The sequence below is a fragment of the Conger conger genome, chromosome 6, assembly GCF_963514075.1.
Source record: "Conger conger chromosome 6, fConCon1.1, whole genome shotgun sequence".
Lineage (NCBI taxonomy): Eukaryota > Metazoa > Chordata > Actinopteri > Anguilliformes > Congridae > Conger > Conger conger.
In genome coordinates this window covers 662,469-675,000 of record NC_083765.1, presented here as the reverse complement: position 1 = coordinate 675,000, position 12,532 = coordinate 662,469, and the positions used below count along the sequence as shown (strand labels likewise).

General features: G+C 47.2%; 1 protein-coding gene across 2 annotated transcripts in view; it reads right to left on the bottom strand.

Annotated features, from left to right (window-relative positions):
• fip1l1b (FIP1 like 1b (S. cerevisiae)) overlaps positions 1 to 12,079 on the bottom strand; it is a 15,837-nt gene extending 3,758 nt beyond the window's left edge. For both annotated transcript variants that reach the window (XM_061245930.1, XM_061245931.1), the window contains exons 1-15: positions 11,817 to 12,079; positions 11,287 to 11,350; positions 11,144 to 11,201; positions 10,853 to 10,956; positions 10,631 to 10,692; positions 8,699 to 8,809; positions 8,447 to 8,577; positions 8,259 to 8,374; positions 4,326 to 4,385; positions 4,114 to 4,213; positions 3,553 to 3,706; positions 3,115 to 3,141; positions 2,935 to 2,989; positions 2,709 to 2,764; positions 2,017 to 2,215 (exon numbers count right to left, since the gene is read on the bottom strand). In XM_061245930.1, coding sequence (XP_061101914.1) covers positions 2,017 to 2,215; positions 2,709 to 2,764; positions 2,935 to 2,989; positions 3,115 to 3,141; positions 3,553 to 3,706; positions 4,114 to 4,213; positions 4,326 to 4,385; positions 8,259 to 8,374; positions 8,447 to 8,577; positions 8,699 to 8,809; positions 10,631 to 10,692; positions 10,853 to 10,956; positions 11,144 to 11,201; positions 11,287 to 11,350; positions 11,817 to 11,901 — 1,382 coding nt within the window. In that variant the 5' untranslated portion in view covers positions 11,902 to 12,079. The remainder of the gene's footprint in view (positions 1 to 2,016; positions 2,216 to 2,708; positions 2,765 to 2,934; positions 2,990 to 3,114; positions 3,142 to 3,552; positions 3,707 to 4,113; positions 4,214 to 4,325; positions 4,386 to 8,258; positions 8,375 to 8,446; positions 8,578 to 8,698; positions 8,810 to 10,630; positions 10,693 to 10,852; positions 10,957 to 11,143; positions 11,202 to 11,286; positions 11,351 to 11,816) is intronic.
• Positions 12,080 to 12,532: the final 453 nt, after the last annotated feature.

Below are 12,532 nucleotides of genomic sequence, written 5' to 3'. Positions count from 1 at the left end.
CCGCTCCTCATCACTAAACACACACACATCCCAATACTGATACCACTCCTCATCACTAAACACACACACATCGCAATACCGCTCCTCATCATAAAACACACCCACATCCCAATACCGCTCCTCATCACTAAACACACACACATCTCTACACTGATACCGCTCCTCATCACTAAACACACACACATCGCAATACCGCTCCTCATCACTAAGCACACACACATCTCTATACTGATACCGCTCCTCATCACTAACTCACACATCGCAATACCGCTCCTCATCACTAACTCACACATCGCAATACCGCTCCTCATCACTAAGCACACACACATCTCTATACTGATACCGCTCCTCATCACTAACTCACACATCGCAATACCGCTCCTCATCACTAAACACACACACATCCCAATACCGCTCCTCATCACTAAACACACACACATCCCAATACTGATACCACTCCTCATCACTAAACACACACACATCCCAATACTGATACCACTCCTCATCACTAAACACACACACATCCCTATACTGCTCCTCATCACTAAACACACACATATCCCTATACTGCTCCTCATCACTAAACACACACACATCCCTATACTGCTCCTCATCACTAAACACACACACATCTCTACACTGATACCGCTCCTCATCACTAAACACACACACATCGCAATACCGCTCCTCATCACTAAGCACACACACATCTCTATACTGATACCGCTCCTCATCACTAACTCACACATCCCAATACCGCTCCTCATCACTAAACACACACACATCCCAATACTGATACCACTCCTCATCACTAAACACACACACATCCCAATACTGATACCACTCCTCATCACTAAACACACACACATCCCTATACTGCTCCTCATCACTAAACACACACATATCCCTATACTGCTCCTCATCACTAAACGCACACACATCCCTATACTGCTCCTCATCACTAAACACACACACATCCCTATACTGCTCCTCATCACTAAACACACACACATCCCTATACTGCTCCTCATCACTAAACACACACACATCTCTATACTGATACCGCTCCTCATCATTAAACACAGACACATCCCAATACCGCTCCTCATCACTAAACACACACACATCTCTACACTGATACCGCTCCTCATCACTAAACACACACACATCGCAATACCGCTCCTCATCACTAAGCACACACACATCTCTATACTGATACCGCTCCTCATCACTAACTCACACATCCCAATACCGCTCCTCATCACTAAACACACACACATCCCAATACTGATACCACTCCTCATCACTAAACACACACACATCCCAATACTGATACCACTCCTCATCACTAAACACACACACATCCCTATACTGCTCCTCATCACTAAACACACACATATCCCTATACTGCTCCTCATCACTAAACACACACACATCCCTATACTGCTCCTCATCACTAAACACACACACATCCCTATACTGCTCCTCATCACTAAACACACACACATCCCTATACTGCTCCTCATCACTAAACACACACACATCCCAATACCGCTCCTCATCACTAAACACACACACATCCCTATACTGCTCCTCATCACTAAACACACACACATCCCTATACTGCTCCTCATCACTAAACACACACACATCCCTATACTGCTCCTCATCACTAAACACACACACATCCCTATACTGCTCCTCATCACTAAACACACACACATCCCTATACTGCTCCTCATCACTAAACACACACACATCCCTATACTGCTCCTCATCACTAAACACACACACATCCCTATACTGCTCCTCATCACTAAACACACACACATCTCTATACTGATACCGCTCCTCATCATTAAACACAGACACATCGCAATACCGCTCCTCATCACTAAACACACACACATCTCTATACTGATACCGCTCCTCATCATTAAACACAGACACATCCCGACACCAATGCGCGCGCGCGCACACGCACACGCACACACACACACACACACACAGCTGTACCTGTTATAAGCCAGAGGAGCAGGGCTGTGGTCTCTCTCTCTCTCGCGGTCGTGACCCCGCTCTCGAGGTCGCTCCCGCTCCCGCTCCTTCTCCCGCTCACGCTCTTTTTCGCGCCGGGGGTAGTAATCCCAGGACTTGGAGGTGTCCATCAAACTGGGCCAGGAGGACACCGTCCCCGTCATTGGAGGTGGGTAGCCACCTAGCACACAGACACGCATGTTTATCTAGACTAGCACACAGACACGCATGTTTATCTAGACTAGCACACAGACACGCATGTTTATCTAGACTAGCACACAGACACGCATGTTTATCTAGACTAGCACACATACACGCATGTTTATCTAGACTAGCACACAGACACGCATGTTTATCTAGACTAGCACACAGACACGCATGTTTATCTAGACTAGCACATGAACATGTTTAGCTAGACTAGCACACGGACATGCATGTTTAGCTAGACTAGCACACGGACACGCATGTTTAGCTAGACTAGCACACAGACACATGTTTAACTAGACTAGCACATGAACATGTTTAACTAGACTAGCACACGGACATGCATGTTTAGCTAGACTCGCACACAGATAAGCATGTTTAACTAGACTAGCACACGGACACGCATGTTTAGCTAGACTAGCACACAGATGCACACAGATAAGCATGCTTAACTAGATTAGCTCCCCTACCAGTGGAGAAGGGGTATGGCGGGACAGCACGGCCATCGTACCCCCCAGGATGCCCACTGGAAGCAAAGAACAACATGGATACTACTCAGATTTACCACCTTGACTGCAGTATCATGAGTGAGTGAGTGAGAGTGAGAGTGTGAGAGTGTGAGAGAGTGAGTGAGAGAGTGAGAGAGTGAGAGAGTGAGAGAGTGAGAGAGAGAGTGTTCTGGTGAAGTGGTCCTACCTGTCCAAAGTGGGGATGAGAGAGGGAGGGGGTCCACCAGGAGGAGGGGGGAAACCTGGAACACAAACTCACCCAAATTTATCTCAGATCCCGCTAACACACCTACCCCTGTAACACACCTACCCATGAAATACACTAAATATAAAAATGCTATTTACAATTAATGGAGAGTTAACTCACCTGGTGGGGGCACAGTGATGGGTATCCCTAGAAAAAAGAAATATCCAGCATCAAACTGGGACAGAAACTTGGCTAGCTTTTGTTTTGTTTTTTTATATATAATCATATTAGTGTGTTATTTTCACCTGTTTTAACATGTTCCTTGCCATGCTTTGGCAATACAAATGCAAATAAAGCAATTTGAATTTGAATTTGAGAGAGAGAGAGAGAGAGAGAGTAATAGAGAGAGAGCGAGCGAGCGAGAGTGAGAGAAAGCGAGAGAGTAAGAGAGAGAGAAAGCGAGAGAGTAAGAGAGAGAGAGCGAGAGAGAGTAAGAGAGAGAGCGAGAGAGTAAGAGAGAGAGTAAGAGTAAGAGAGAGAGCAAGGGTAAGAGAGAGCAAGAGTGAGAGAGAGCGAGAGGGAGAGCGAGCAAGCGAGAGAGAGAGATTTGTGGCTTACTTGGTGGTGGGATGAGAGGAGGTGCGGAGCTGACATTGGGGGGTGGGGGCAGGAAAGGGGGGGGGGGGATGTTGGGGGGGAGGGGCCCCGGGGGGAAGAAAGGTGGCATCTTAGCAGGAGTCTCAGCATCTGAAGAGGAGTGCTCTGATATGACCTGCGGGACAGAGCAGGGTCAGAGTGTGTGTGCGTGTGTGTGTGTGTGTGTGTGAGCGAGTGTGTGTGTGAGCGAGTGTGTGTGTGAGCGAGTGTGTGTGTGTGTGTGAGCGAGTGTGTGTGTGTGTGAGCGAGTGTGTGTGTGTGTGTGAGCGAGTGTGTGTGTGTGTGTGAGCGAGTGTGTGTGTGTGTGTGAGCGAGTGTGTGTGTGTGTGTGTGAGTGAGTGAGTGAGTGAGTGAGTGAGTGAGTGAGTGAGTGAGTGAGTGAGTGAGTGAGTGAGTGAGTCAGTGAGTGAGTGAGTGAGTCAGTGAGCATGAGTGAGTGAGTGAGTGAGTGAGTGAGTGAGTGAGTGAGTGTGTGTGTGTCAGTGAGTGAGTGTGTGAGTGCGTGAGTGCGTGTTTTTAAACCTGGATGTTGTTCCCTTCAATGTTATGACGCCGTCGTCCCTCCACACGACTGATGGTGGCTGTTTGTCCCCCAATTACATCAATGGAGCCAGTCACCTTCCTGTAACACACACTGAGATGCAACACTCTTGCACACACTGTACATATTAGAAAACACACACCTCTCGAACACACACACACGTTTTGAAAGACACACACACACACACACTTACGTATAGAAAGACATGTCCTGAGCAGGAGCACCCCCAGCAGCCCACTGAGGGGGGGAAATCCTGCAGCCCAGGGAGAGAAACAGGCAGCAGAGTTAGAGAAATGCTAACCAGTTGCCAATGCAGTGAGTACGTCATTGTAAATATACTAGTCAGAGTGTTAGTGTGAATATACTACAGTCATTGTGTCAGTGTGTATACGCTACAGTCAGACAGCGTTAGTGTGGATACACTACAGTCAGACAGCGTTAGTTTGGATACACTACAGTCAGACAGCGTTAGTGTGGATACGCTACAGTCAGACAGCGTTAGTGTGGATACACTACAGTCAGACAGCGTTAGTTTGGATACACTACAGTCAGACAGCGTTAGTTTGGATACACTACAGTCAGACAGCGTTAGTGTGGATACACTACAGTCAGACAGCGTCAGTGTGGATACACTACAGTCAGACAGCGTGAGTGCATATAAGCTACAGTCAGACAGCGTTAGTGTGGATACCCTACTGTCAGACAGCGTTAGTGTGGATACCCTACAGTCAGACAGCATCAGTGCATATAAGGTACAGTCAGACAGCGTCAGTGCATATAAGCTACAGTCAGACAGCGTTAGTGTGGATACACTACAGTCAGACGTTTGTGTGGATACACTACAATCAGACAGCGTTAGTATGGATACGCTACAGTCAGACAGCGTTAGTGTGGATACACTACAGTCAGACAGCCTTAGTGTGGATACACTACAGTCAGACAGCGTTAGTGTGGATACACTACAGTCAGACAGCGTTAGTGTGGATACACTACAGTCAGACAGTGTTAGTGTGGATATACTACAGTCAGACAGCGTCAGTGCATATAAGCTACAGTCAGACAGCGTTAGTGTGGATATACTACAGTCAGACAGCGTTAGTGTGGATATACTACAGTCAGACAGCGTTAGGGCATATAAGCTACAGTCAGACAGCGTCAGTGCATATAAGCTACAGTCAGACAGCGTTAGTGTGGATAGGCTACAGTCAGACAGCGTTAGTGTGGATAGGCTACAGTCAGACAGCGTTAGTATGGATACGCTACAGTCAGACAGCGTTAGTGTGGATATACTACAGTCAGACAACGTTAGTGTGGATATACTACAGTCAGACAGCGTTAGTGTGGATATACTACAGTCAGACAGCATTAGTGTGGATACGCTACAGTCAGACAGCGTTAGTGTGGATACGCTACAGTCAGACAGCGTTAGTGTGGATACACTACAGTCAGACAGCGTTAGTGTGAATACACTACAGTCAGACAGCGTTAGTGTGGATACGCTACAGTCAGACAGCGTTAGTGTGGACACACTACAGTCAGACAGCGTCAGTGTGGACACACTACAGTCAGACAGCGTTAGTGTGGATACACTACAGTCAGACAGCGTTAGTGTGGATATACTACAGTCAGACAGCGTTAGGGCACATAAGCTACAGTCAGACAGCGTCAGTGCATATAAGCTACAGTCAGACAGCGTTAGTGTGGATATACTACAGTCAGACAGTGTTAGTGTGGATATACTACAGTCAGACAGCGTCAGTGCATATAAGCTACAGTCAGACAGCGTTAGTGTGGATATACTACAGTCAGACAGCGTTAGTGTGGATACACTACAGTCAGACAGCGTTAGGGCATATAAGCTACAGTCAGACAGCGTCAGTGCATATAAGCTACAGTCAGACAGCGTTAGTGTGGATACGCTAGTCAGACAGCGTCAGTGTGGAAACACTACAGTCAGACAGCGTTAGTGTGGATACACTACAGTCAGACAGCGTCAGTGTGGATACACTACAGTCAGACAGCGTGAGTGCATATAAGCTACAGTCAGACAGCGTTAGTGTGGATACGCTACAGTCAGACAGCGTTAGTGTGGATATACTACAGTCAGACAGCGTTAGTGTGGATAGGCTACAGTCAGACAGCGTTAGTATGGATACGCTACAGTCAGACAGCGTTAGTGTGGATATACTACAGTCAGACAGCGTTAGTGTGGATATACTACAGTCAGACAGCGTTAGTGTGGATATACTACAGTCAGACAGCGTTAGTGTGGATACGCTACAGTCAGACAGCGTTAGTGTGGATACGCTACAGTCAGACAGCGTTAGTGTGGATACACTACAGTCAGACAGCGTTAGTGTGAATACACTACAGTCAGACAGCGTTAGTGTGGATACGCTACAGTCAGACAGCGTTAGTGTGGACACACTACAGTCAGACAGCGTCAGTGTGGACACACTACAGTCAGACAGCGTTAGTGTGGATACACTACAGTCAGACAGCGTTAGTGTGGATATACTACAGTCAGACAGCGTTAGGGCACATAAGCTACAGTCAGACAGCGTCAGTGCATATAAGCTACAGTCAGACAGCGTTAGTGTGGATATACTACAGTCAGACAGCGTTAGTGTGGATACACTACAGTCAGACAGTGTTAGTGTGGATATACTACAGTCAGACAGCGTCAGTGCATATAAGCTACAGTCAGACAGCGTTAGTGTGGATATACTACAGTCAGACAGCGTTAGTGTGGATACACTACAGTCAGACAGCGTTAGGGCATATAAGCTACAGTCAGACAGCGTCAGTGCATATAAGCTACAGTCAGACAGCGTTAGTGTGGATACGCTAGTCAGACAGCGTCAGTGTGGAAACACTACAGTCAGACAGCGTTAGTGTGGATACACTACAGTCAGACAGCGTCAGTGTGGATACACTACAGTCAGACAGCGTGAGTGCATATAAGCTACAGTCAGACAGCGTTAGTGTGGATACGCTACAGTCAGACAGCGTTAGTGTGGATATACTACAGTCAGACAGCGTTAGTGTGGATACGCTACAGTCAGACAGCGTTAGTGTGGATACGCTACAGTCAGACAGCGTTAGTGTGGATACGCTACAGTCAGACAGCGTTAGTGTGGATACGCTACAGTCAGACAGCGTTAGTGTGGATACACTACAGTCAGACAGCGTTAGTGTGGATACGCTACAGTCAGACAGCGTTAGTGTGAATACGCTACAGTCAGACAGCGTTAGTGTGAATACGCTACAGTCAGACAGCGTTAGTGTGAATACACTACAGTCAGACAGCGTTAGTGTGGATACGCTACAGTCAGACAGCGTTAGTGTGGATACACTACAGTCAGACAGCGTCAGTGTGGACACACTACAGTCAGACAGCGTTAGTGTGGATACACTACAGTCAGACAGCGTTAGTGTGGATATACTACAGTCAGACAGCGTTAGGGCACATAAGCTACAGTCAGACAGCGTCAGTGCATATAAGCTACAGTCAGACGGCGTTAGTGTGGATACGCTGCAGTCAGACAGCGTTAGTGTGGATACGCTGCAGTCAGACAGCGTTAGTGTGGATACGCTACAGTCAGACTGCGTTAGTGTGGATACGCTAGTCAGACAGCGTCAGTGTGGAAACACTACAGTCAGACAGCGTTAGTGTGGAAACACTACAGTCAGACAGCGTTAGTGTGGAAACACTACAGTCAGACAGCGTTAGTGTGGAAACACTACAGTCAGACAGCGTTAGTGTGGAAACACTACAGTCAGACAGCGTTAGTGTGGATACACTACAGTCAGACAGCATCAGTGCATATAAGCTACAGTCAGACAGCGTTAGTGTGGATACCCTACAGTCAGACAGCGTGAGTGCATATAAGCTACAGTCAGACAGCGTCAGTGCATATAAGCTACTGTCAGACAGCGTTAGTGTGGATACGCTACAGTCAGACAGCATCAGTGTGGTACGCTACAGTCAGACAGCATCAGTGCGGATACGCTACAGTCAGACAGCATCAGTGTGGTAGGTGACAGTGCTACAGGTGAAAGTAGCAGGTAAGGCTGCTCAGAATGCCTGAGGTAGGTAAGGAACCCACAGCTGACGTGTCCTTACCGGGATGTGGACAGTGTAGATTTGTAGAGGTTGCTTGGAGAGGGGAAGTCCGGTTTGGGCTGGTGGGGGGGTAAGCTAATGTCCTTTTCACTGTTCCCGGTTCGGCCCTGCTGAACCTGGTGGGCAGAGGACATTGTGAGATTACACTTAAACAACCGGACACACACACTCACGCCCCAGATACATACGGTTATTTTGCTGGCGACCGAGGTGACGGTGATGACCTCTAACCCCATCCGCAGACGCTTCTGCTTCTCACAGTAGCTCTTCCACGTGTCCTCGTTAAAGCCGTAGTTAAAGTAGTCCGAGAGATCAGCACCTGAACACACACGCACGCACGCACCTCATTAAAGCCGTAGTTAAAGTAGTCTGAGAGATTCATACCTGAACACACACAGAACAGCACATTAACACACACACACACCCAGGTGCACAGTTACCTGGTTTCCTCCAGGGTTTTTCCTCAAAGGAGTCCAGGTCCACCTCTAGCACAGGGACCCCATTGATGCTCCCTGGAGCCTCCAGATCCACCCCCTTCAGCTTGGAGCCCACTGCAGGGAGAAAGAGATAACACATATTAACCCCCCTAACCTACACCTCTATAACCCCCCCTAACCTACACCCATTAACCCCCCTAACCTACACCTCTATAACCCCCCTAACCTACACCTCTATAACCCCCATAACCTACACCCATTAACACCCCTAACCTACACCTCTATAACTCCCCTAACCTACACCTCTTTAACCCCCCTAACCTACACCTCTATAACCCCCACAACCAACAGCCTTTAACCCCCCCTAACCTACACCTCTATGACCCTCCCCTAACCTACACCCTTTAACCCCCCCCCAACCTACACCTCTATAACCCCCTAACCTACACTCATTAACCCCCCTAAACTACACCCATTAACCCCCCTAACCTACACCTCCATAACCCCCCTAACCTACACCTCTATAACCCCCTAACCTACACCTCTATAACCCCCATAACCTACACCCATTAACCCCCCTAACCTACACCCATTAACCCCCCTAACCTACACCCATTAACCCCCCTAACCTACACCTCTATAACCCCCATAACCTACACCCATTAACCCCCCTAACCTACACCTCTTTAACCCCCCTAACCTACACCTCTATAACCTACACCCATTAACCCCCCTAACCTACACCACTATAACTCCCATAACTTACACCCATTAACACCCCTAACCTACACCCATTAACCCCCCTAACCTACACCTCTATAACCCCCCTAACCTACACCTCTATAACCCCCCTAACCTCCACCCCTTAACCCCCCTAACCTACACCTCTATAACCCCCATAACCTACACCCATTAACCCCCCCTAACCTACACCTCTATAACCCCCCTAACCTATACCTCTATAACCTCCCTAACCTATACCTCTATAACCCCCCTAACCTACACCCATTAACCCCCCTAACCTACACCTCTATAACCCCCCTAACCTACACCCTTTAACCCCCATAAACTACACCCATTAACCCCCCCAACCTACACCCATTAACCCCCCTAACCTACACCTCTATAACCCCCCCTAACCTATACCTCTATAACCCCCCTAACCTACACCCATTAACTCCCCTAACCTACACCTCTATAACCCCCCTAACCTACACCCTTTAACCCCCCTAACCTACACCTCTATAACCCCCCTAACCTACACCCTTTAAACCCCCGAACCTACACCCATTAACACCCCTAATCTACACCTCTATAACCCCCCTAACCTACACCCATTAACCCCCCTAACCTACACCCATTAACCCCCCTAACCTACACCCATTAACCCCCCTAACCTACACCTCTATAACCCCCCTAACCTACACCCTTTAACCCCCCTAAACTACACCCATTAACCCCCCCCAACCTACACCCATTAACCCCCCTAACCTACACCTCTATAACCCCCCCTAACCTATACCTCTATAACCCCCCTAACCTACACCCATTAACCCCCCTAACCTACACCTCTATAACCCCCCTAACCTACACCCTTTAACCCCCCTAACCTACACCTCTATAACCCCCCTAACCTACACCCATTAACCCCCCCAACCTACACCCCTATAAACCCCCTACCCCTTCAGCTTAGAGCCCACTGCAGGAGAGATGAGAGATGAGAGATACAGATTCACACACTACTATTACCCACACCCATGAGCACCCAATGTATGAGAAGAGGCACAGCTTCACATAACTACTAATAATTTCCCCTCTGCATTTGACCCATCTGAGATACTTAAGCGCAAAACCCCTATAAGCAGGGGTCTTCCTGTTAGTGCCCAACACTCTATGAACACGTTTTGACTGTGTGCATGTGTGTGATTGCTTCACCTGATCCATAAGCTCTTCCCGCTGTCTTTATATTCAGGTTGACAGGTGTTGCTCCATACGCCCTGGAAGGACAACAAGAAACAATATGAACAAAATGTCTTTGTATGGAAATACGTGCCAATAAAGTGCATTGGTGTAAATTCTCATCTGCAGGGTGTGCGTGTGCAAGTGTATGTATGTGTGTGTGTGTGCATGTGTGCACAAGTGCGTGTGAATACTCACGCATACTGTGGTGCTCCAGTCTTAATATCTCCAATTGTGACACGTACATCATCTTCATCATCATCACTGTCACTCTCACTGTCCTCATTCTCCTCGGCCGTGTCCTGCACACACACCGTTATCCAGAGCCACATTCATGCACATAATCCACTTTACTTTTAAAATCTGATCAAGTATCTTTATCAAACACAATCAAGCACTTACACAAGCCAACATGCTGCACACATACAACACACTGCCAGTCTCTCCACCAGTAAACTAAGACAGTTAACCCCCACAGCGCAGTACAACCTGCTTGGCAACGCCGTTTCCCGTGGCTTCCTCCGTCACTGGAAGCGGGACCGGGGCACTGTGGAATCAAACACCCAAAACGCATAAGTAACGCTGAACATAGACAGACACACTAACGCTGAACACACGCTAACGCTGATCACCTGACAGCGGCGGACAGCTTCGCCTCCTCTTCATCTTCCTCCTCCTTGTTGTTCTCGTTTTCATCTGCCACAAAATCAACACCACATTTCACAACCTCGCAGCCCGTTGGTACAAGTCACAGATGCATTGCGTACATGGAGCGCATAAATGTACGCTAGCTCGGTACAGATCCAACAATCAGCTAGTCGAGTTAGCCACGTAACTGTGGCGAAAGCACTGCTGCGACGCCAGATATCGTTAATAATAGCAGTTTCAGTCAAGGAACAACAAAAGTCCAGTTTATTTGACTTGTGGTACAATAAAATGACACTATCCACCTTTAACGAGCGACCTGGATAAATATATAAGTTAGTCTAAGTAAATATAATTGAAATGATTATGTGAAGCTAGGTAGCTAGTACATGTTTTGACTCTGGGCTAGGAAGCTAGCTAACTTACCAAACGTAAACTAGCGTTAGCCTTGCTAACTAGCAGTCTTAGCTAGCATTGAAACGCTAACTGTAAGCGAGGGCTTCGACCCGTTTATTACCTCCGTACAGCCATTCCTCCTCCTCGTCCCCGGCGCTCACATCAGTCGTAGCGGTCGTTGTTTTCTCCGCTTCTTCAGCGGACATTTTTAGAAAATTAAGATGTAATCACTCAAATAATGTTATAGGCTTGTTATCAAGCGAACTTACTTTTTATGTTCAGTAAACAGTCAGTAATGTGACGAAGTAACGTTAACACCAATTTCTTACTGGCTAACTGCGCTAACCCTGAGCTTTGAACCGGAAGTAAAACCAGTTTTCTTTTTCTATTTGAGTTTTAAGGCGTTTTTTTAATTATGAATAGTGCATTGCCGCCACCTACTGAATGTATTTGATTATTTCACTTCTTACTTTATTTCCTTTAAAAAATCCTCACCCCACCGTCTTCTTATAACGTCTATTTCATAATGAGATAGACGTTATAATGCAAGTCAACGGGGAACCGTGTCTGTAAATTGTAGTCGGTTTGTTCAATTTATACTCAACTTTTATTATATGATGAGATACTGTATATGTGCGTGTGTGTGTGTGTGTATATATGATTTGACGGGCAAGAAAAAAATTAAAAAAAACTTTTGGTGAATATCTAACATGTGGAACTGGCATATCTTCGCAATTGCATCAGTATGTACATTAGAGGCCGTATACATATACACTATAGCCTAGTGGCTAAGGTGCTTAACTGGGACCTGGAAGATTGGTGGATCAAGCCCTGGTG